This window comes from Sminthopsis crassicaudata, chromosome 2 (genome assembly GCF_048593235.1).
Source record: "Sminthopsis crassicaudata isolate SCR6 chromosome 2, ASM4859323v1, whole genome shotgun sequence".
NCBI lineage: Eukaryota > Metazoa > Chordata > Mammalia > Dasyuromorphia > Dasyuridae > Sminthopsis > Sminthopsis crassicaudata.
The window spans coordinates 565,938,749-565,963,522 of record NC_133618.1 but is presented as its reverse complement, the minus strand read 5'-3'; the positions used below and the strand labels follow the sequence as shown (position 1 = coordinate 565,963,522).

The 24,774-nt window shown below is 35.1% G+C and overlaps 1 protein-coding gene and 1 long non-coding RNA gene across 3 annotated transcripts in view; one reads left to right on the top strand and one right to left on the bottom strand.

Annotated features, from left to right (window-relative positions):
• Positions 1-24,774, bottom strand: part of ABHD2 (abhydrolase domain containing 2, acylglycerol lipase) — a 108,216-nt gene that overhangs the window by 53,671 nt on the left and 29,771 nt on the right. For both annotated transcript variants that reach the window (XM_074295129.1, XM_074295128.1), the window contains one exon: positions 17,919-18,119. In XM_074295129.1, coding sequence (XP_074151230.1) covers positions 17,919-18,112 — 194 coding nt within the window. In that variant the 5' untranslated portion in view covers positions 18,113-18,119. The remainder of the gene's footprint in view (positions 1-17,918; positions 18,120-24,774) is intronic.
• LOC141558234 (uncharacterized) overlaps positions 1-24,774 on the top strand; it is a 64,765-nt gene that overhangs the window by 25,283 nt on the left and 14,708 nt on the right. Inside the window, exon 2 of the long non-coding RNA XR_012487001.1 lies at positions 22,701-22,753. This is a non-coding gene — a long non-coding RNA (uncharacterized LOC141558234). The remainder of the gene's footprint in view (positions 1-22,700; positions 22,754-24,774) is intronic.

Genomic DNA, 24,774 nt, shown 5'->3' with positions numbered 1-24,774 from the left:
TCCTCCACAAGTCTGAGAGGTAAACTATCCCAGGAACATTTATATTTCAATGTAATTAGTTTCCTTTTATTATTATATTTGTATTATAGATGATAGGAAAAACCAACTTAAAGAGAGAATAACACAATTGAAGAGATACTACCAACTGTTTTAGAATGAATAAATAATATCAATTATCCTCATTTCTTAGAGTTCCAGGTCTCTAAGAGGTAAATAACACTCAATGAAGGGTGGCTATAATTATTTCTTCTCTAACCAAGACAGAATGATAGCTTCTTTTATGTTCTTTACATGCCTTTTAATAAGCTTGTCCTGTGTCAATACATTGGTTGCTTAAGTTGCTTGCAGGGGGCCAAGACCTTGAGAGAGATGAATTAGATTTTGAAGGTAAGAAGAAGACTTCTGGATGGGGCAAAATTAGTATTCCCCTAGAATCCATCAAGATTGACCCCAGTCTGGTAAGTCCATAGCCTCTGTAAAGTGCTACAGATTACACTTCCAATTATATAGCACTTTTATCCAGGTAATACCTTTTATATATATTTTAGTTGAATGGTTTCTATAAAGAGGTCGTAAAGGTTGATAAGATTATAACATAAGAAGAGCAAGTTCTCCAACTATGTTACAGTATTAGAATAGCAAGTTGTCTGACTGAATACATACACTAAAAATCCTAAATCAATTTCCTGTATTCCAGTAATTTCCTGTTTTGAAGTGTAAAGGTCAGATAGTCTGATAAAGTCTATAATGATATAACACTCTCGTATCATTATTTGTTTTTAAATCATACTCAATTAGTGACTCATGTCATGTTCTGATAGTAAACGATAGTAAACTCAATAAAATATGACTCCTAATACATAATCACTCTTAATTCTGAGAATCCTTCCCTCCCATTCAGTTGAATTCCACAAACATTTGCTAAGTATCAGTTTGGGACCACACACTATACGAAGATAAGGGCTAGGTAAAGAAAAACAAAAATGAAAACAGTTTTTCCTTCCAAGAATTCATTCTACATGTATTGGGAAGACTGAAGCCACCTTGTACCAAAGTCTAAGTTATTTCTCTCCTGCATCTTCCTAACAAATAAGCTTTGAAGAATCTTTTATTTCATAGGAGGGGAGTGTATAAAAGTTTGGGGGGGTGATGAGCAACATGATAAAGTTAGCCTTCCAGGCATTTAATGTGGTGGATAGAACCACCCGTGAGAAAAGTTGTTAAAATTTGGTTTGTGAATATTAAGTTTGAGGATATGTGAAAAATGTCCGGTTTCTAGTTGTGTTCTTAGGTATCACTTACCTCTAGGATCATAGAGTTGGAGCTATGAGGGACCTTAGAAATCATGTCATCAACTTTTTTATTTTGCAGGAAAAAAAGCAAGCCTGCGGAGCTGAAAAAACTTGATCCAGGTCCAGAAAAGCAAGCTCTAAGCTGGGGCTTAAATTTAATATTTTTTAAGCTCTCTAGACCTAAATATCTTTATTTGTAAAACCAGTGGATCCAAAGATAGAACTTTTAAAGTCACTTCCAGATCCAAAGTTCCATGAGTAACACAAACAATAAGTGCTTTAAGATCTTGGAGGAAGTAGGACTTGGGATGGATCCTCAAAGATTTAGATCATCCATAAAAAGCTGGTATAAGGAAAAGCATATAGGTAGATAAGATATAGGTTTTTGGGGACACTGCATACGTCAATTCGATTATAGGGAAGGTTTAATAAATATTCACTAAATTGATTTTTCTTGCAAAAATATATAATGAGACATTTATGACTGGAGAACCCTGTAATCCAAGTGAATATGTGAAGCTGAAGGAGGCAGGTTGGGAGACAAGAAAATTGTACTGGGTTAATATAGGTGTGGCACCCTTTAGAATTAACAAACCTTTGTGAAGCTCTTCATTCCATGTTAATGACTGTTCACAAGCTTTAGTAAGCCTGTTGGAAAAAGCAGGCCAGGATGTAGCCTCCCAATGAATCATATCCAGAAGTAAATACTACTTAAGAGTCAGCACAACCAGTCTAAGAAATTTGTGCAACAGAAGATAATGGAGCTAAGCCTTCTGAAGTGAAGTTATTGGCTTGGAGAATTAACATTTTAAAAATACAGCACAATGCATATGTTTTACTGATTCTCGTTGATCTCCTCCTAATCAGGCAATAATTGGTTGCTGAATTCAACCATTGATCTTTGGAAGAAAGAGTGTCTTGATGTTGGGTATTTCTCAGAAGGAAAGTTTTATGAAGCCCCAAAGCCCTTACTTAATGACCCCTATAACCAGAGGCTGACACATATACTGAACTATAATGATGGTTTCTCTACAGCAACAATAAACTCATTTTATGCCATAACACTTCTATGAATAGCCAGCTCTGGTTGGTTCTTTACATCAAAGACTCTTTCTTACCTTTCTTCTCTCTCTTTTGGAAGAACCATCAGTTCTGATGGTTGAAAATAACAGATAACTCAAAAATAAATCTATATCTTTATCTATCTCCATTATCATCTATATTGTGATGTTTAAAATGTTTGAGAAACATAGTTTCTGTGTAATTTAATCATTTTATTAATAATGCTAGCATTTTAATAATAGAGGTCAATGGTACTCTCAGATCCCAGAGACTCCTCATGCTAGTGGGCCCATAGTTTATATGCTCTTGGAAGAGGTGTTCACAAGGGTGGCAAACAACTCTGATTGTTTAACAAGTAATGAGAGAATAAATATTGCAATGAGAGGTGGCTTATTTTCCAAAGAGGGTTTTGATAATGCATACTGAAGTCTTTGTCAAAGAGACTTGTCAATTTCTGTATCACCTGTGTTAATACAATGGAGAATCCACATTTTCGTAGACCTGTAAAGAAATTCTAAGTTTAGGCAAATGTATAGATTCCCAATAATGAACAGGAATCTATACATTTGCCTAAACTTAGAATTTCTTTTACTCTGTGATTAGATCTTAGTTTTCCCACACTGGTTGATTTCTGGATGAGGAAGTAAAAAAGGGGGAAAACCTTGATCCTGATTCAATAGTTAATTATTAATACAAGAGAGAAATAATCATTTCTCTCAATATCTGCACCTCAATTTCTATATATCTCCCAGATTTCTGTTTCAGTACTACATTTCCAACTATCTATGTGCATATCCATTTGCATGTTCTATTGTCATTTAAAACTCAATCTTGTCCAAAATTGAAATCATTAGATTCTTTCCAAAACCTTTCCATCTTCCTAATTTCTTTCTGTCTGTTGATGTTTATTACCATTCTCCAAGCCTAGGCTTTAAAGTGTAAAATTAATTTTTTACTTTTCTGCTTCACCCTCCACATCCAATCCTTGTCAAGTCTGATCAATTCCATTTCTACAATTTCTTTTATATCTCCTACCTCTTCCCACTCACACCATCAGCAACAGATGAGAAGATGAACATTTTTTCCTATCTTTTTAAAAATTCTTTTAACTTGCCTGCCTCTGATCTCTCCCATAATTGAACTTTCACACAAATGCCAAAATAATCTTTCTAATGCCTGATAATGTCACTCTTTACCCAAAAACATTCAGTGGCTCCATGCTGCTTATAAGTGCTAAGCCTGGCATTTAGGGTCATCTACAATATGGCTCCAATCTACTTTTGGGATTTATTTTACACTAGTCCCTTCCATGAGCTTGACATTCCAACTAAATTGGTTGTTCCTTGATCTTAGCCTATGTTCTCCCTTCTCCATGCGTTCACAAAGACTCTGCCTCTTCCTGGTCTCCCACTTTTCCCTCCAAGTAATTTTTTGTCTTTACCTGTAGAAATCCCTTTCTTCAAGGCCATTACAAGAAGCCACTTCTTCTTATGAAGTCTTTCCTTTACTCACCCCCATACTCAGATGTAAGCAATTTCTTCTCTCCCCTCATATTTTGGCAGAATACTTTGTCTAGATCTTTTTTATACTATAGAAAATTGGAACACAAGGTTTTGCAATTGCCTTTTTATTAAGTTCTATTCTGTATCATTTTGTTCAGTCATTTCAGTCCTGTCTGATTCTTTGTGACCCTATTTGAGGTTTTCTTGGCAAAGATACTGGAGTGGTCTGCCATTCTCTTTTCTGGCTCATTTTTACATAGAGGAAACAGAGGCAAACAGTTAAATGACTTGCCCAGAGTTATACAGCCAGTAAGTATCTAGGACCAAATTTAAACTCGGGTCTTCTTAACTCCAGTCTAGGCACTCTATTTATTGTGCTGCTTAGCTGCCCACTCAATCATATTTTTGTGTATATGTCATAGTACCCCCATCTTAAATTAGAAACTTCTTCAGGGCAAGGTCTAAACTTTTTCATTTTTATATTCCCAGTGTTTACCACAATGCCTTACGTGTACTAGATACTTAATAAATTTTCATTAAAATAGAAAGTAGTGTGTGCAGCCCTGACAAAGAGTCTCTTTGAGCTGCTACCCAGGTTTTATTAAACAATATAGTTATATTTTTTTGTAAATATGTGTATCATCAACAAAATAAGTTCATAAAAAAATCAAAGCTTTCTGCATTAGTAACAGCCAAAAAGATCATCAAAGGAAGATATGTTTCAAAAAATGTACTTTCCTATTATAAATACCACAACATGAAAGCACTTCTGAGCCTAAGCCTTGTCACTAAACAATCTCTATTTTACACAGGGTATTTCTTGCTAAAAAGGCCTACCTATTTTATGTAATTTATATTGTTTTCACCATTCAATTTCATAGTATTCTATATATACTATATATAAATTAGACTCAGTTATTATTACTCCCTTACTCCTTTTAATATAGTAGCAAAGATAATTCAAAAAAGTAGATAAATCAAAAAATACTTTTTATTTTTCTTTGGAATGCATCTAGTTTATCCTTATAATTTGGAGGCCAAATTAATTGTATTTTGCTAAGTTTCTCTTTAAAATTAATTTGTATTCCTTAATTATAAATCATATACCAACAAATAGCAAAGGGCAGCTTAGACACTAACAAATGGCAAGGGGAGTGGCCAGCCTAGTACCAGAGAGAAACTGGTCTGGGGTTAAAAACTGGACATAGATAATTCACAGAATATTCAGAATACTACATTAGAATTGTGATGATCTTCTGGAATATATTCCAAATTTGTAACCTAGAGATTAAGTTCAGTTTTGGTCAGTCCAGGAACAGTGTGGGAAGGAGGGAGGGCTGCTGTGATCCCAGTAAGTGATCAACTCTTTTGGGGAAGGGATAGTTTCATTCTTGGCTTTGTATCCTCAGAACCTAGTACAGTGCTTTGTATTGGATGCAAATAATAGCATATTATTAATTATAAATATTTATTATTGGTACATATTAAACATTGTGTACCATATAAAATTGTGCTAATAAGCTTATTGATTATATTCTAAAGAAGTTTTCCCCAAAGTCTGCCTGGTTCCAGGTTAATCTGTGCAAGGATAGGTTTATCCAATAAGTATTGAACTGAATTGGTCAAAATGAACTAAGAAGGAAGCTTGAGATTGTTCCTCAATAACAATAGATTTAATGTATTAAGGACCGTTAGAGGATCTCCAGCTGAACTTCTCTCTTTCTCACTCTGCCATGGGACAGGTGAGAAAACTGCTAACTAGAATTGATAATCAAGTGGCTCACCCAAAGTTTCAGAGCCAGGATCTGAAGCCAAGTATTCTTCATTCCAAATAAATGAGTACACTTTCCAAAAGATCTCTCTGTAGCCTGGTCACTAATATTCACTTCACTTGTCTAGATTGTGATACTATTTGTGAAGGAGAGATATCAGAATATCTGTTTTGTATTTAAATTAAAAGAATTCTCAATTATGGGACGTTACTATGCTCAAGGTGAACTTCATTAGTGAAATGAACAATAAATTGATTTCAGAAGTTTTAAGACTATGAATTCATTAAAAAAAATACTGGGAATAGTGAAGCAAAAAGACGTTTCCTTTATCTGCAATAAGCAGGAGGCAATATTTAGCAATACAGACAAACTTTTATATCATTTGATGTTCAGAAAGGTATATACTCATGAACAGACTCACCTATCAATGCCTTAGCAAACAACCTTATTTAGTCCTGGTATCAGACAACTGATAAGTTGGCAGTTTGCTTAGGTTAGTCACAGTGATTTAACAAAACAGGTCTCTTGAGATGGTATTACTTTTTTTAGCAGCAGTTTTTTTCTTTCTGGCTTGACTAGCCTATTGAACTGGCTATCTGATGCAGTAGATAAAACAAGTAGGCATGATTCCCCCCCCCAAAAAAAGGGCAAAATAATCTGAGCACAATAAGCAGCATATATTTACCTTACTAAGAACAAGGCATTAGAAAAGAGAGGGACTTGTGATTATCATTATTAGAGGGAATTCCCAAGTTAGGAAACTCCCTTTGTCATACATAAGAAATGATATTGCCTAATGTTAAATCTTAGAGAAAAAGAGATAAACATTTGGGTCATAAATCCAGCTAACATCCTTATATCTTTTATTTCCTATATGGAATTTTATTTTCTAGTCTGAATTTCCATATAATTCCTATGATAATGAAATAACATGATTTTCTTAATAGGAATATATAATATATATGTATATGTAACATGTATATATACATATATGCCCACGTATACACACAAACACCAAGCACATATATGTATATGTATTTCATTCAGTAAAGAATACATCACACAATAAAAGATGACCTCAGGGAAGTGCTACAGTATAGAAAGGCAGTTTGGGATAAGGGAAATAGCCCTGGATTATAGCTCAGGAAAGCTGGATTCAAATCTCAGTTTTGCCTACTGTGTGACCTCTGGCAAGTCAATTCAACTCTCAGTCTCAGTTTCCTCATGTGTAAAATGCTACTCATAGTGCTTCCCTCATTAGTGTTATTGTGAAGATTAAATAAGAATAATTTGTTTCAAATCTGCATAATAATTATAAAATTATACAATAAAGTGCCACATAAATATAAGTTATCTTTTCTATTATTACAACATAAAAATCTCACTTTTAGTAGTAATGATCCTGTGTCTTTACTCTTTTAAAAAACTTGTTACCAATGTAGGTTTCTAGCTAAGCAAGTCCTTGAAATTCAGGGGATTGTATAATCACATCACTGTTTCCTAGATCACTTCATCAATGTTTAATATTTTACTGCAAATATATTTACATAGTTAAATATTTACACAGTTCCTAAAAAAGGATGAAACCAGTTCAAAGAAAAATGATAATTGGGGCAATGACTATGTATCTAGAAAAATGACAAAGTCTTAATTTTCAGCTTGAACAACAATAAATCAAAGAGCAAGGAAAAAATGTTTAAACCAATCAAGTTCGGAATGTCTCTGTGAGCAAAGGAAAATTAAAAGGAATTCAAGCCCAAGAAAATGAAATTCTTCTATTCTTAAAAAAAATTAGCGTTGTATATAATGCTTTTCAAAAGATACTGGAAAGGGTATATACAATGAGAAATGAGGTCACACATATCAAGTTGCCTGCACTCTATTTCTCTGGAGTTATTAATAACTAAAATAAAAGACAAATATCCAATGGCTTATTTTCCTCTGTGATACATTGAGTTTGATAAAGCAAAGTGTAAAGATGCCCCAATTTGCACATTCCTATTCTGTCCTATATATTGTGCATTCTCAGACCAGAGATTCACAAAGATAGCATATGATATATGAAACCTGGCTCTTGACAGCAGTCAGAAAGAAAAGTGATCCAACTATTAGAAGACAGTTAATAGGAGACAAAGAGAGGCAGGGAAGAGGTGACGTCTGGAACAAGAAATGCAAGCTAGCTGGCCTTGCTTAATAGAAACAATAAGAGGAGATGAATTTGTAGGAGACATTTCTGATCAGTATACACAGTCAAAACTCAAACTATAGCAGACAGGTACCACTGTTGGTAAGAAATGATATATAGGGGCTAATTAATACCAGAGCATCATCTTTCAAAAGACTTATACAGAGCTTTAGAACTCTTGAAAAGAGAAAGAAGAAATGGATAAAACAATATGGAAAAGGAAATAGTGAGGATTAATAGGAATCTAAGTTTTTTCCATTCTTTGACAGAAGCTGGAAACAGACCTAATGAAAAAAATAAATAAAAAGCTCAGGGACAGCCACATGGTATGTTATACTGGCCATTACCACCAGGTCCCATAGCACCCTGCCTGGATTCCTGCCCATACGTGTCGGGTATCTATTAGGTTCACAGGTAACAATAACATCCAACGTTTCTCATTAACACAGCCAGTGGCTGCTCTGAAGAACGAACCAATTACATTTTTATCTCCTAGTGAGAGATGATCAAAAAAATGGGTTGCTAGGGTTTTGATCACGAGAGAACCACTAGGGCTCTCAATTGTTTCTTGGATCAAATTAAAATACACATGATCCTAAGCTTTTTGACTCTTCACCCAACTTTCCCAAGTGTTCTCATTAGCAGTTGAATCTCAGGCTGGGCAAATCCATTGTTCTTCCCATGTGTGTGCTTTATCTTCTCTCACCCCCAACTCATCCCTCATGCTGTTCTCTTTTCCTGGGCAGTTACTCTTTTATATTCAGCTCCCTACTCCCTCTCATCCTTCTCAAGGCCTCTAAGCCCATAGCCTTCTAAGACTAGCTGAATCTGGCTTCTGTCAGTCCTGGCACTAGAGAATCTTTTCTTTGTGAGATATATATATATATATATATATATATATATATACACATATAAAATCTGTACCAGTGAAAGAAATCAACAAAGCATTTATTCCCTTTTTTCAGCTTTTTAAAACTTGCAGTAACATCTTTTCTCTTTGTAGACAGGATTGACCTAAGTAAAAGAGCAAATGGCAACAAGTACCCAAACGTCCGTGGTTTAAAGAAAAACTTGTAGGAGCAGGTAGATGGCAGAGTGGGCTAGAACACTAGTCCTGGACTCAGGAGGACCTGAGTTCAAATGTCACCTCAGATAATTAAACACTAGCTATCTGATGCTGAGGAAGTCACTTAATCCCAATTCCCTCACCAAAAACAAACAAAATTTCACCAAAAACTCCAGTAAAAGCTTTAATTATGGCATTTCTTTCAACATTTTAATATACTGTAAGTATTTGGGACTATGAGGAATAGCTATGCTACTGTGCAAGTCCTTTACTCAGTGTCCCAAACTTTTTTTTTTTAAGACATTGGCTTTTTATCATAAGGGAGACTCCCATAGTCTCCCCAAAAGATCTGGGAATAGATTTCAAATTATCTGTGAACTTGAACCTTACCATTTTGATAACTATATTTCATGTGTATTTTATGCACTTAAAAACATTGTTCTAAGGGAAGATCCATGGCCTTTGCTAGACTGTCAAAGGGGTCAATGACATAGTCACTTTTAAGACAATAAATTCTTCTAAGACAATAGATTGCAGAACAGGTGTCAATCAGCATTTGTTGAAAAGAATTTCCTCCTCAGGGGTTTCTTATACAAATGAATTAAAAGTTTAAGTCTAAATTATGGAGTTAGACCTATCACAACACAATCCTCTCCACACATGGTCTCTCCTCCTACTCACCAAAGTCTGTTTTTCTTCTGATTATGGTTTCTAGGGGATGAGAGATTTCAAAGCAATTGAATTACTGTAGGTAGCTATATCTTTCTTACTGAGGCATTCCTGTCATTAGATACATTTTTTTTCTTTTGCTTCAGTTACATTTCTAGAATGAACTTCTTCAAGCCTCATATGCTTGGACATTTCCTGGATATAGCATCTACCCTTCTATTTATTCTTTTGGGTAACAGTCCTTTAAAAAAAAAAAAAAAGAAAAAAAAAAGCTACCAAGGTCTCTTCTTTCTGTATATTGGAAATCTGGGGGAAGATAAGAGTAAGCAAATAGAAGGAAAAAGAAAAACCTGTTTCATTCTCTGTGGTCAGCTTGGGGCCACTATTTTCCATCTTTCAAGACAGTATCGTGTCTCCCACCTTTCAAATGAGTGCTAAAACACTTTAAAAGAGTAGTCTACATATATTCACTTTCTTAATTTCCTTACCATTCTCTTCTCCATCCCCTGCAATAATGCTTGTCTCCTATCCTACCATTTAGCCCTGAAATTGCTCCCTCCAACTTTTAAATCCCCCTAATTATTAAATCCAATTGTTAAATCCTCAAGGCAGGATGATATAACGCAAAGAGCATGCGTGACATTTGGGGAAAGAAGTTTGTAATTGTTGTTCAGTCATTTCAATTGTGTTCTACTCTTTGTGACCACAAAGGGGGTTTCTGTGGCAGAGAAACTAGAGTGGGTCACCATTTTATAGATGAAGAAACTGAGGTTAAAAAAGGTTGAGTGACTTCTCTGGGTCACTTCGCTACTAAGTGTCCAAGGCCAGATTTGAGCTCGAGAAGAAAAATCTTCCCAATTGTAAGTCTAGGGCGCTAAATCTGGCATCCAATTTATTGTACCACCCAGCTATCCCTGGAGTCAGAAGACCTGGGTTCAAGTCCCAAGCTAGAAATGGAAGGCCAGAGGGCTACAGGTTACAGAGGAGGGAGAAAATAGTTCCTGTGCTCAAGGATTGTACATTTTAATGGACTTGTATAGAGTAATAATATAAATAATAATGACAACTCATTATGTAGCTCTTTAAGATTTATAAAATACTTTAAACAAATTATCTCATCTGATCTTCACAACACTCCTCTACTTTTATTATCCATTTTACAGTTGAGGAAACTGAGGCTAAAGGAGTGAAGTGATTTGATCAGTTGCTAAGTGTTAGATTCAGTATTTAAATGAAAACCTTCCTGTTTCTGGATCTAGTGGAATCCTCCTTATCCTGCTGCCTCTCACTAGAGTAGGAAATGATTAATATCACCCAAATATTAAGTTGAACCTTAAGATTTTTTCTCCTTTTTCCCTTTAATTCATTGGTATTTTATTTTTTCCAATTACATGTAAAGATAGTATTCAACATTCATTTTGTATAAGATTTTAAGTTCCAAAATTTTCTCCTTTTCTCCTTGCCCATTCCCAAGACAGTAAGCAATTTGATATAGATTATACACGTACAGTCTGATAAACATATTTCCACACTAGTCATGTGAAAAAGTCAGAACAAAAGGAAAAACAATATTAAAAAGAAAAAACAATAACAACAAAGTGAAAATAGTATGCTTTGATCGGCATTCAGTGTCCTTAGTTCTTTCTCTGGATATGGGTGGCATTTTCTCTCATGAGTCTTTTGGAATTATCTTGGATCGCTACATTCTTAAGTCTATCACAATTGATCATTGCACAATGTTGCTGTTACTATGTAGAATGTTCTTTTGGTTCTGCTCACTTCACACACCATCAGTTCAAGCAAAATTTTCCGGGTTTTTTTTTTTTTTAAATCAGTCTGCTCATCATTTCTTATAGCACAATAGTATTATTACATTCACATACCACAGCTTGTTAAATCATTCTAGTTGATGGGCAGACCCTCTATTTCCAATTCTTTGCCATCACAAAAAGCATTGCTATAAATATTTTTGTACATGTGGCTCCTTTCCCTCTTTTATGATCTCTTTGTGATACAGATCCAGTAGAGACACTGCTGGATCAAAGGGGATGCACAGTTTGATAGTCCTTTGGGTATAGTTCCAGATTGTTCTCCATAATGGTTGGATTAGTTCACAATTCGACCAACAATGCATTAGTGTTCCAATTTTCTCACATCTTCTCCAACATATATCATTTTCCTTTTCTGTCATATTAACTAATCTGATAGATATAAAGTGATTCCTCAATTACTTTGATTTGCATTTCTCTAATCAACAAATGTTATTCAGGGCATTTTTTTTTTCATATGACAATAGATAGTATTAATGTCTTCATCTAAAAACTTCCTGTTCATATCCTTTGACCATTTTCAATATAACGTGCATTCTTAAAAATTTAACTCAGTTGTCTATATATTTGAGAAATGAGACCTTTATCAGAAACTCTGGTCATAAAAAATTGTTTCCAAGCTTTCTGCTTTCCTTCTAATCTTGGTTGCATTGGTTTTGTTTGTGCAAGATTTTTTAAAAAAGAGAGTTCCTCACCCTCAAAACATTCTAGTTATAGGGATGGAAATGTTCCAAATATACAAACAAGAAACTCCCAAAAGCTCTACTGATCAACACTGTTGTTTCACAGGCTGGAAAACTGCACTATATTCCTTTCCAAAGCACACACAACACTGCCAAAAACAGACCAACACCTACAACTATTTGTGGAACACAGTAGGCAGAAAGGCACAGTTTTTAAAATGTAGGCCTTGTCTAACAGAATCACCAAACTGTTCTCTCTCTTCAAATGCATTCTTCCTAACTTGTATGAGCATAAGGACTGATGTATTATTGGGTAAATATATAACTTGGAATAGTTTGACCTTTGATGAGCTCAAAGCAGCCAAGTGTTTTAATTCACCTATTATAAATACTCATGTATTTTATGGTTAGTGCTAAAAAAAAAAAGTCATAGATATACATACTTGTGCTTTGCTATGTGCTAAATGGGGAAGAAATGATAGAATATCAGAGCATGACCTAAGAGATGACTTAGTTCAACCTTTCCATTTTATAAATAAAGAAACTAAGACCCATGGATATAAAGTGCTTTTGTACAAGATCTCAGGGATAACAAATTGAATTAATAGCACCAGTCAGTTAGTCTGTAAGTATATTTTGCATCTTGATTCATTTTTTTTAATTAGCAGGCATTAATCTTCTTTCCTTCCTATGCATTTTAATTTAAAAAAAAAAAACAAAGTCCTTGCAAAAAATATACAGTCAAAAGCAACAAATTTCCATGTTGTCCAAATACAAAAATATATGCTTAATTCTACATTTCAAATCTATAATATCTGTCAGGATCATCTGTCAGGAGATGGGCAGCACATATCATCAGCAGATTTCTGGAATCATAGTTGGTAATTGCATTGATCAGAGTTTTTAAGTCTTTCAAAGTTGCCTGAGTTTAAATGCCTACAATGTGTGAGATAGTAGGCACTATGAAAGTAGTAACCTGGCTTTCCCTTTAATGGCAGAGTAAAGTCCTTTTTGCCACCAGTCCTGAATTTGCTCATTCTCAACACCAAGAAGAACAGAGGCTCAATCTGTCTGCAATCCAAACATACTTTGGTCTTGAGTCATAAGGGGAGTATCTATAGGAAGCCCTCTAAGACTTCTGTTCTAAGTGCTGTAGCTGTTAGGCCTCTAATCTCAATTCCTTACCTACAGAATGATTTTTCCAAGATAAGAACATTTATTCTAATAGTAGCTGAGAAAGTTGTCCAGTTTTGACCCCTTCATGGGCCCTCCCTTAGGTCATGCTGAGAATACTTTATTGAATATTTTATTTTCTGCACAATTTTGTGGCTTAACTATTCTCCTCATGTCAGAAATACTACTCAAGACAGTATCTCTGACAAAAATATTAAAAGAGAAGTAAAGATAAGTCAATTAGGGTCACTTAAATCCTGTGTTTAGATTAATACATGGCTCCTCCACCTCCAAAATAACTTTGGAAGTCTGAAGCAACATAGACAATCATTTTTCCTCATTTCTTTTAAGGATCTAAATAGGATTTGCACTCATGGCATAATCAGGTTTCCTACACCAGCTCCATTCAACTTGTGTCTTACTAGGAAGTCTTATCTCATCTTCATATCTTCATATTTGCCTCATCTTTTGTATTAGTAACGTCTCAGTCCCCTTCTCTAAAAGGAAGCAAGAATAGAGATAGGTACTTTTCTGCTAATAGCTAATAAACCTTATATCACTAGGATCATGAAATTTTCAAAATGGAAGAGATCTTTGAAACATGCTATTTAGCAAAGGGGGAAACTGAGATCCAGGAAAATTGGAAGATAAGATCACACAGCAAGTTAATATCAGGGATGAAGCTAGAAACCAGATTTCCTGTCTTCTTTATCCATTAGTTTTTTTATGTCACATTTCTGATAGGTATTAAGAAACTTAATTTTAAGCTGACTCTTGATCTGTTCATCCCAAATTAAACATATGAGAACAAAAAATTAATTACTAAGTCTAAATATATATTCATCTATTAGCACAAGAGATTAATACCATTCTATTTAATCAGACTTTTTCACTTACTCATAAACTAATTCATTTGTAACTTAAACACTTTATCTTTCCCATGCAAAGTTAACTTTTTAAAAAGTTTTAATGTCATACACAAAAGAATTTAAACAAACTCCCTTTCAGTTTCTTTCACATTCCTGCAAATTTCTTCTAACATGAGGATGGTAAAATAAGATACATTTTTATTCAGTTCTTAGTTCAGCAGAACTGTTTCTTCAAAGTGGGTAGTGCTGAACAAGAACAGCAATTTTATTTTAAGTGTCATCACTGCCATTTCAAAACCTGGAAGGGGATTTGTTAGTGAAAAAGACTATAAGCATGTCTGGTCCTTTAGAAAGTCTTTTGTGATTTAACTGTTAGATTGAGTACTTATGCCAGAAAAGCTTCCTGTCCTTGTTTCAAAAAACTGTCATGGCCATAACGATGTGGTCATGTTATAAGGAGAAACTGGCTTTGGGCAAGCACCAGTCATATGAAGGAATATGAGATGAAAATCTAATTTGAAGGCTCAAATTCTGATCTGGGTCCTGAGCTGGACCCCAAAGTTGGGAAAAGCTGGCCCTTAGTGGGCCCTGTCTTCAAACTAGGCATTTTAGTAATTAAATCCTAATGTTTAGTAGGGCTGACAGGACAAAGAGCAAGAAAGGTTAAAATAACTATTCTAAAATGTAAAGGGGTTAAAACTTCTTCCTTTGGTCACTTTTTACAAAGAAATTTATGCTTGAGTATTAGAGGTTTTTAACTGTTTCAATGCTATCTCACCATAAAGACAAAGCAATCTTCAATAATAACAAAAATTTAATAATTTAAAAAAGTTTTAAAAGTTAATTGTTGAGTTATTCATTAAATACATGTCTGAAATCACAAACAACTCCCCCCCCCAGTGCAAATATTAGTGCAGTTGCAGATCCAGAATAACACCCAAACCTAACCTAACTTGAAGTTAAAATGGCAATTTGCCAGTAACTATGCAATTGGTTCACATAGCTTTTCTCTCTCTTCAAATATCTTTATTGCTAAAGGGATCAAAGGACACCTCCACGTCAGAAAGGGAAGAGTGGGGGTGGGAGTTAGTTAAGGTAGATGAAGACCATTTCAATGGAACCAGCATAGATCACTATAGAAAGTATATTTATCTGTATGTTATCAGTAACCAGGGTCATCTCTGCCCTTCAGACTCATAAAACAAATGTGCCTAAAAAGGGGACATATGAGAAAAATTACAGCATTTAAAATCTTTGTTATTGGAAGAAAGAAGCCTACTCAGCTTCCTTTACATTCTGAACAATTAGTAACTAATCAAATCTTATCTATTATGCTAGAAAATGGGCAATAGCAGTTTTCCCCTACCTTCCTCTAATTAATCATGAGTGAATGGAAATTAATAATGTTCTGCATATAAACTTACAGAGCTTTAAATACATTTATCTTTTTCTGGAAGTCTGTCCATAAGAAGCTAGGTATGGAGCCTCTTCTTACATAGGAAATATTCATTTCTCATACAAATCAGTAATGATATGGATATGGAGAAAACATCCACTACTTAATTCTGATCTTTAGTGATGTGAATGTCATTGTAACTCATGAAGCAACATTCTTTAAATTAGGAGTGGGGGAAAAGAGAAGTTTTTTTGTTTTGTTTTGTTTTTTGCAAAAAGCATTTTTAATGTCTTTAGCTTAATATTTGCCTAACCTAATGCTTGGGTTGGTAAGCTTGCCTTAATTCAGTTTATTCATCAGGAACTATAATCTAATTCAATATTCTATGTATTATCCAGATTCCATATGATGTAAAATATATTAATATTCTGTATTGATATCTGGTTACTTTTTTTTGCACTCCTATTTTCTTAGCCTTTTGTTTCAGAAGAACCTGTTACTTTACCCCAAGAAAATGGGACATAAGTTATGAAGATAATCAATAATCTTGAAGTACTTGATAAGGAATTAAAAATGACAAGTATTTAAAATACATTTTTTCTTACATTGCTTAAAAGAAAAAAGACACAGCTTGAAGCCCTGAATCTTCAATTTCTACCTTTCAAAATGAAAAGTGGAAAAAAATGGATGAAAACTTTTATGTTGGAATCTGTCAATAATTTAGGGGGAAAGTGGTTCTCAGGAAATTTATTCCCATGGTTTTAAAATTCTGGGTTCAGAGTTTGATTTAGCCTAAAACACAGTGAATTTCCCAGGGAAACCGCATGATAGCTCCCTATGTACCAGCCTCCAAAGGGCTAACATGGGTTTCCCACAAACTTTTGTTTTCTAAAATAATATCTGGAGTTTATTTGTTATACATTAAAACTCTATTGACGCCCTACCATTAGCAGAAGAGAAGTTCTGGGAAGTCCTAACAAAGTATGGACCTGGTGACATATATAGCTAGCCTGTTCTCTAAGGCCCACTCAAGCTAAATGTTGACAAGTTCCTTACCAGAAAGATGATGACACACTGTGTTTCACTAAGACCACTATTAAGGTATACTAGAGTAACAACCCTGGTTGGTGGAGAAACCAGAAGTCTACAAACAAAATCACAGATCCTTACAGTGCTGAAGTAAACAGCTAAAATAAAAACTTTTCTTATTTGATCATATGCAGCAATATGTTATATATGAGTCCCTTTTCTCACATTAAAATTCTGTGATTTATTATTTTAAAATTGGTAAAAAAAAAAAAAAAAGTCATATAAATAAAAAGGAGGAAAAAAAATAAAGCCAGAAGCACCATTTTTTTTTGTTGTTGTTGTTGTTTGTTTGTTTGTTTTCTAAAAAAGTGAGTATTGGAGTGGCATCTAATGTATTGGGGGAAAAAAAACCATTAACTGAACTTTAGATATAACAAGGTTCTAATCAGTAGGCACAGATAAGGAAATCATTTTATGAAGTAATTAGAAATTTGTATTATGATATAACATCTGAGCATGAACTGAACTTATCAAACAGGATTCAAACACTAGGATCAAGCTCTCTGTTGTGAGTCTGGGAATTCAACCTGCTTTTCCTATGCCAACATCTCTATCTATCTTGACAAATAGAACACTGAATACTACAGAAATTCTATTGAGATGGATGAGATATCATTGTTCTTCAAAGTTTCTTATAAATACTCAACCACAGAAAATGGCAGTCCCTTCTCCTGTATGAATCATATCCAAGGCTGCCCACAGCAGAGGCTCTAATCCAACCTCCAAATAATTTAAAATATCCTCCCTTTTCTCAAACATAAATTAAAGGAAAAAAGGCTTAGTTCATTTGGGGTTTCACACAACCTGTCAGGATTTAATAACAAATGTTCTCATTAGCTAATGGAATCTTGATACATTTTCCCATAAGAGAACTGGCAAGTACCCAGTATGTCTGAGCTTTTTTCTCATTCAAATACTTTGGGCAGAGATGGCTTTTTTGCTCAATATTTATGATCATTTCATCCAACTAGGGCAGGAAATGGTGAATTTGATAAATACCCTAGCTTTATTTTGGCTCCTAAAATACCACTATTTTTTTTGTGAAGTCCCTGACACTGATAATATCACCTTGTTATAGAAGAGAGGAGGAGGAGAAAAGACTTCATTACTTCTATTTCTAATTTAAGTGTTGAAATATCAAAATGTTGGTGGCCACTAGTGGCCTCAAAAAGTCCCATATTTAAAATCAGAGATAATGATCAACTCTTTTTGCTTTCTACGGTACATAAGTCAACTTAGTTTCAAAGCACATAAGTAAATTAGGTTTCACTTCAGTCTTCTTTGGAAATACAAGCAATACAGCTTAGGATAAGATTGCAGGAATTACTTACTCTTTGGTCAGGAGGGGACAGGACTTCAGCAGAAATCGAGATAGCCCAGAGTCCTGGAAGTAGAGGTCAGGTGGGGCTGTCGGGCTCTTGAGATTCAAACATCTGACAATCACATAGAGTACAGCCGCCACAGCAGCTAACTTTACCCCATCAAACACAGCAGGCAGCTCAGAGGTTTCTAGCATTGCATTCATCTTGAGCCTGTGGAAAAGAAGTATACAATAAAAGGATGGTCAGGAGTTTGGTATTTTCAGGTCACAGTGAGAAAAGTCAAGTTTTAATCTCACCAAAGTAGCATGGTGAGACTTTCTTAAGGATTAACATAAGGGCCAATAGAGTGACCTAGGCCCATGCCAATGAGATAGCAGCAGTCCTAATTTCAACACTCTCTTCAGTCATGCTCAGGTCCCCCTGAATCCTAAAAAAAAAAAAAAAAAAAAAAAAAAAAAAACCTTTCCCTTGGCCTTTGTCTCTCTTGCAAACATCATCTCTTTTTTCCTTTCCCAATAATTACCAAACATTTAGAAAAAGCTAACTTTATACCTTCAGTGTTTTTCTCACAGACTTCTTTTTACTAGCTCCTTATAATCCAGCTTCCACCTTAGCACTCTCCTGACATGACCATCTTCGAAGGAGCTCTTTATTGCCAAACCAAGGGCCTTTCCCCAGACTTCTCTCACTTCTGGGCCATTCCCTCTCTCTGGGCAGGCACTCTGCCCTTGGTTTCAAAGACCACATTCTTTTTCTAATAACACATGGAATTTATGTACCAGTTTATAAAACCCTTTACAACAAAACAGAAAGGTGGGTATCTTCAGGTATTATTATGGAGAGGAACTATAAGGTGGTAGAAAGACTGCTGGGCCTTAAGTCAGGAGACATGGGGATTCAATCTTTCATCTAAGAGGTGACCCCAGGCAATCTCCCAGTTTCCTCACTGTCAAATTAAGATAAGCATATTTACCTGATAGGGATGTTATAAAAAAAAAAGTACAATAATAATAATAATATAAGGTAAGTACTTTGCAAACCTCAAAACACTATTTTGGAGATAAGGAAACAAATTCAAGAGAGTTTACTCGATTTTGCCCATAGTTACAGAACTAGTAAACAGCAGTAATAGGATTCAGGGTATCTTAGGGGGATGCAGGAAATGAGTGCCAAACCAGGAATCAGGAAGACTCATCTTCCTGAGTTTTACTCTGGCCTGATGCACTTATTTTGTGACTCTGGGCAAGTCACTTAACCCTGTTTCCAACAGTATTCTTATCTGTAAAATTACCTGGGGAAGGATAAGTCAAACCACTCTAGGACCTTTGCCAAGAAAACCCCATCATACTCCCTCAAAAAGAGCTGGTATTGATATGGCACTTGAATGCACACAAAATGTGCCAGTCCAGGGGTCTCATTAGCATGGCCTGGGGAAGTCTATGGGAACTATTCAATGGCAAACCACAGCTTCAATGATTTTGGAATGCTTTTTGATGCTCATATGCATTTCTGTCTCCTGTACTTATACAATGCCAGTGTAATTATACCTTATTCTCTTAGGCTCGGGCAAGACATTTATACTAATCTATGCTATAATATTCAATTTCTATTTAGTCATTGCTATGATTGACTCAAAATACATAAAAGGGCAAAAAAGGCTTGTACTAACAAGTAGATCACTTCAGTCAAGGATAATGGATTCCAAGCAGAATCTAGGCATTTTTAGGTTGGTAAAAACTCTGCCAGCATTTGTGCCATTGTGGATCTCATATTCTGAGGGTATTGGAACCTCTGGCATAGTTGAGAAATGGAATGGCATATTTGTTCCTCACATGTCCTTTACCCAGTAAAATGCTAATATGAATATTAGCAAGTAAGTCTTCTTTTTTTGTTGATCCCAACTTTTGATGCTTGAGACAAACTATGGATTTCAGTGATAGTTAACATGGTGACACAAAGCAATGCATATATATTAGCTTTCTAAATGTGCCTATTTCATTGACTTCTCTTTTGTTCTCCTCTGGACTCCCTCTGGCAATGTTCTCCTAAGGTTTTCCCCTAAGGCCTTCTTCTCTATTCCTTGGGAATCTCATTTACTCTCCTAAGTTCAACCATATTTATCCAGATGATTCTCTGAATAATTTCTAGTTCTGATATTTCTGTTGGTTCTGATCCCGCTTCTCTTTATCTCTGTCTGCTGGCCAATGCCAAATGAATGTTAAATTTTAAAATTTGAACATAACATCTCTCCCTCTATCTGAGCTCCTTTTGATCAAAACTTCTGCTCATGACAACACTGTCTGTTTTCCATGTCTGAAAGTCTGTTGCTTTACCTCCTCTTATTTCTAATCTTATAACTTTATCCTATCTCCAGCTAGTTACTAAGTTCTATTGCTCCTCTTTTTATATCTCTTTTCCATCCCGTTTTTCTCTTATCTATTTTTATTACAACCTTCCTAATATTAGTATTCATCACCACTCAGACAAACTACTGTCATTGCCTCTTAACAGGTCTTTTCACCTCTATCCTACCATTCTACCTTTCATATTATCATCAGACTTATTTTCATTATGTATGGATCTGGTCATATCACTCGTTTTTTCCCCCCTAAAAATCTTTAGTCTCCCTATTGCCTTTCTTGCTTAAAGTTCAATCTTCTTTTGTTTGGCAGTTGTGGGCCTTCAAAATTTTGTGCCACTCTCCAACCTCATTTCATATGACTTTTTCCCTTATGCACTCTATAGTCCAAGCATTGCTCTTCTCTGTTTCACTAGAACTCTTTGGCTCACTGTTACTTGTGCCTGGAATGTTCTTGCTTTTCCCTCCCGAATTTCAACTAATCATCCTCTGACCCTCTTTTGGTGATAATCCCCAAGTACTATTTTTAATTTTATTTTATAGGCATTTTATACCTAGCTAGAAGGTCAATGAATAGAGTGCTTGGTCTGGAGTAAGGAAGACCTGAGTTTAAATCCAATTCCAGATCCTGTATGATCCTGGCCAAGTCACTGAAACTCTCTCTCATTTTTTTCAACTATAAAATGGGGATAATCATAGCACCTAGCTCCCAGATGGTTGTGAGAATTAAATAATATCTGTAAAGAGCTTAGTATGGGGTCTGGCATATAGAAGGTGCTTCTCCCATTCCAATCCATCCTCAACATCATTGCTATGAAAAATTTCCAAAAATGAAGGATCAATCAAGTCAGTCTCATCTCCTTGCCTTTAAAAAATTCTATTGACTTCCAATTATCTATAGGATCACATATAAACTTCTCTGTCCTGGCATTTAAAGCTCTTTACAACCTGGCCTTTTCCAGCTTTCTTGAACACCACTCCCCCCTTTATAGATTCTACAATACAGCTATATTGACCTTGTTCTTCACACACATCATCTCCCAGCTCTGTTTTGAACCCCCTTATATCTGGCATAAGGTCCTTTTTCACGTCTACTTCTTGGAATCTTTATTTTCCTTTAAGACTTATGGTAGCAATCACTTTCTGCATGAGACCTTTCCTGGTCTGCCCAGCTGCAGAGATATCTTCTTTCTTTGTATTTCATATAATTACATATGTAAATGTTCATTGTCTTTCACATAGAATATAAGTTCCTTGAGGGAAGAGATTATTTACCTTTTGTCTTTGTACTCCCAGAACCTAAAGTAGTAACCTCACATATAGTTGTTTAATAAATATTTGCAAACTGAATGATTTAATCATTGCCCAAAATCACACTACTAGCAAGTCAATAATAGAGCTGGGATAAGAATACAAATTCTCTTCAAATACAGTGGCAATTCCAATGTACCTCATAACAGTAGTATTAAAAGTATTTGAAAGACTATCATGTAGAAGAAAGACTAATCTTGTTCTTTTATTCTAGAGAGCAGTACCCCAAACAAGGAAGGGGATTCAAAAGAGGCAACATTTGGCATACAGGGGGCAGCTAGGTGGCGCAGTGGATAGAGCACCAGCCTTGAATTCAGGAGGACCTGAGTTCAAATTTGATCTCAGACACTTAACACTTCCTAGCTGTGTGACCCTGGGCAAATTACTTAGAAAGAAAAAAAAAAAAGTTAAAAAACAAAACAAAACAAAAAAACATTTGACATACAGTCAGGAAAACCTTTCTAACAATTGCAATAGTACTAAAATAGAATTAACTATTTTGGGAAGTAATTGATTTCTTGTTTAGTAGAATTTAGATGGCTACTTGTAGTCTGTAATATTGTTAGTTCCTTGTAAATACAGGTTGGACTGGATTTCCTGAGATCTCTTCAAATGCCAATATTATATGGAAAATATTTAGATTTTTACCAAATACCAATAGACTATTATCATAGAAATATTGAAATTCATTCTGGGGAAAAATATCAAGACAAATTATGAACAAAAGAATGGCAAAAGGGAAATTTGTTCTATCAGATTATATAATATGTGAGTAATATGTGAGTGCTCATACCTTGGGGCAGGAGTAACATGTTGCTACTATTATAAGTCTTTTCAGAATGGAGGAATGCTATGAGCTTCTGCTTAAAGATATTACAAAAATAGCCTTAAGTAATAGGTATTTACTGAGTGTGCACTCTGAAAATATATCTTTGAAAATGCCAAAGTGCTTTTACTGCCTGAAGTATTTCCTCTCTCTCCCCCCAAAAACTTTTAGTTTAAAATTAGACAATACAGTCTTTGCCTGAGTTCTCTGTGACCTGTTTCAGTATTTCTCATATTTTTAAAAGAAAATTCAAATTGCCAGGCCCATTTAATTGTCTCTTTCTTTATAATTTCAGGGAGAGGGAAATGGAATTTTTGCCAAAATTTCCCAGGAGATAGTAAAAAAAATGTAAGTATATTTTGGTTATGTCCATTTATCTAGCCTAAATTTGAAACAAAATGAGATAGGAATATAGCAATAATGTTTGTATCTGGCTATTTCCTATTCTACTAATTTTGAAGTTGTTCTAATTTTAATAGAATGATATTTTCTCTTTCTGGATAGCACAATAAATAGAACATCAGCTTACAGGAAAAGCAGCTATGGCACTAGGTTTCTGTGCAATGGCCAATAGCAAAGGTACAACAGAACTGAATAGTACTAGTTACCCAGCCTCACAAAAGAAAACCAAGCCAGAAGGCAAGCGAAAGACTACTTCTTAGATTTTAAACAATTTTCCACACTATGAGCAGGGAAACAGAACTTTTCACTCTCTGGTACTTTTGGGAACCTGTAAGTCATTGGTGAGGATATTCTGTCCTCCTATGCAATCCTTTGGCACTTATTCTGAGTAATTCCAAGAATGTTAATGTTAGATGTGCCTTTATTAGGACACTGGATTCTTTGGAACAATATGATCAATTGTAAAAAGCACCACTAGTTAACTAAGGGCTTCGTGATTCTTAGCACTATTAGCTACTTTTTCTCCCACCTGACTGACTTCATTCTGGGAGCAGAAAGGGGTCACATGGCCATTTTGTGTTTTAATCTGTCATCATTTATGGCCAAAGAAAACTTTTTCCCCCACCCAAATCTTTAACTTCTTTTAAGATGCAAATGCTCTTCTTGATTGTATCTAATGTTGATGTCTTCCATCTCTCCCTCACTAACTATCTGGTCTTTGACTACTTTATATTTTTATTTTGCATTTGGTCTGTATATATTTATTCAGTCTATATTTATATAGGCTATATTCCCCCCCCCCCCCAATAGAATTTAGACTCCTTGAGTACAGACTGTTTCCTTCAAGTCTTTAAGCTTCATGCTCTCAGTTTCTTAGCTTGGCATGTAATTAGACACTTAAAAAATGTTGAATGATTGAGTGTTAATAGGCCAAACTCTAAGTGATAAACATATTTACACTTAGGTAAACTGAAAAATAAGCCCTTATTTTTAAGTCTTTCCAGTTAAAAGACCCATTAGAATTTGTGCTCTACTAACATAATTTCTGAGAATCTAAGGTTAACTTCTACACCACAATGACAGCTGAAATGGGACTTTCTGGAATGTCACTTTAACACTCAGCTATACCTTGGATAATTTTATCATATGTATCCTTTAAATTTTTCAAAAGGATAACATTTCTCCTTAAATTCACTAGGCACTGAGGGTAAGTCAGAGATCCCTCTGTATAAAACTATATTCATTACACTGAATTTTCAAATCATCCTAGACTTCTTTCTTCTTCCTTCTTCTGCCGCCCCACCCATTAGTTGCTAAATCCTGTAGTTTAACTGCACAGTCTTTCACATCTATCCCCTTTTCTCCATTCCCATAGCCAGCCCTCCAGTTCAGGCCTCTAGTTCATTACCTCTTATCCTGACTAATATAATATGGTCCTAACTGGTTTTCTTATTTCCAATCAATCTTTCATACCATTCCTAAAATAATTTTACTAAAGCACATGTTTCACTATGTTACTGTCCTCCTGAAAATCTTTTTGACTCTAGACCTCTACTCTAATGCCTCTATGATAAGTTATAAACTCACGAATCCTGGCCTTCTACAATTGGGCTCCCAATTACTCTGAGTCTAATTTCATATTACTCCATCACATATTCAATGTTCCAGCCAAAATGAACTAACTGCTGCTCCAGAATTTGGCATTTCACATATGTGGAATGCGAAGGAGTTCAACTCTGCCTCGGAAAAGCCTTTGTTCCATTCCAGGCTTAAGATATCACCTTTTCCATGAAGATTTCCTTAATCTCTTCAGGTGTTATGTCTCTCTATTTTCAAATTAATTTATATTTTCTCACCTGTATACCCCTCCATCCCTTCAATCACAATTGAATGAAACCTCCTTGAAGATAAGGGCTATGTTATTTTCAGTGTTTCCAGCCCCAGTGGATAGCCAGGACACAGAAGGA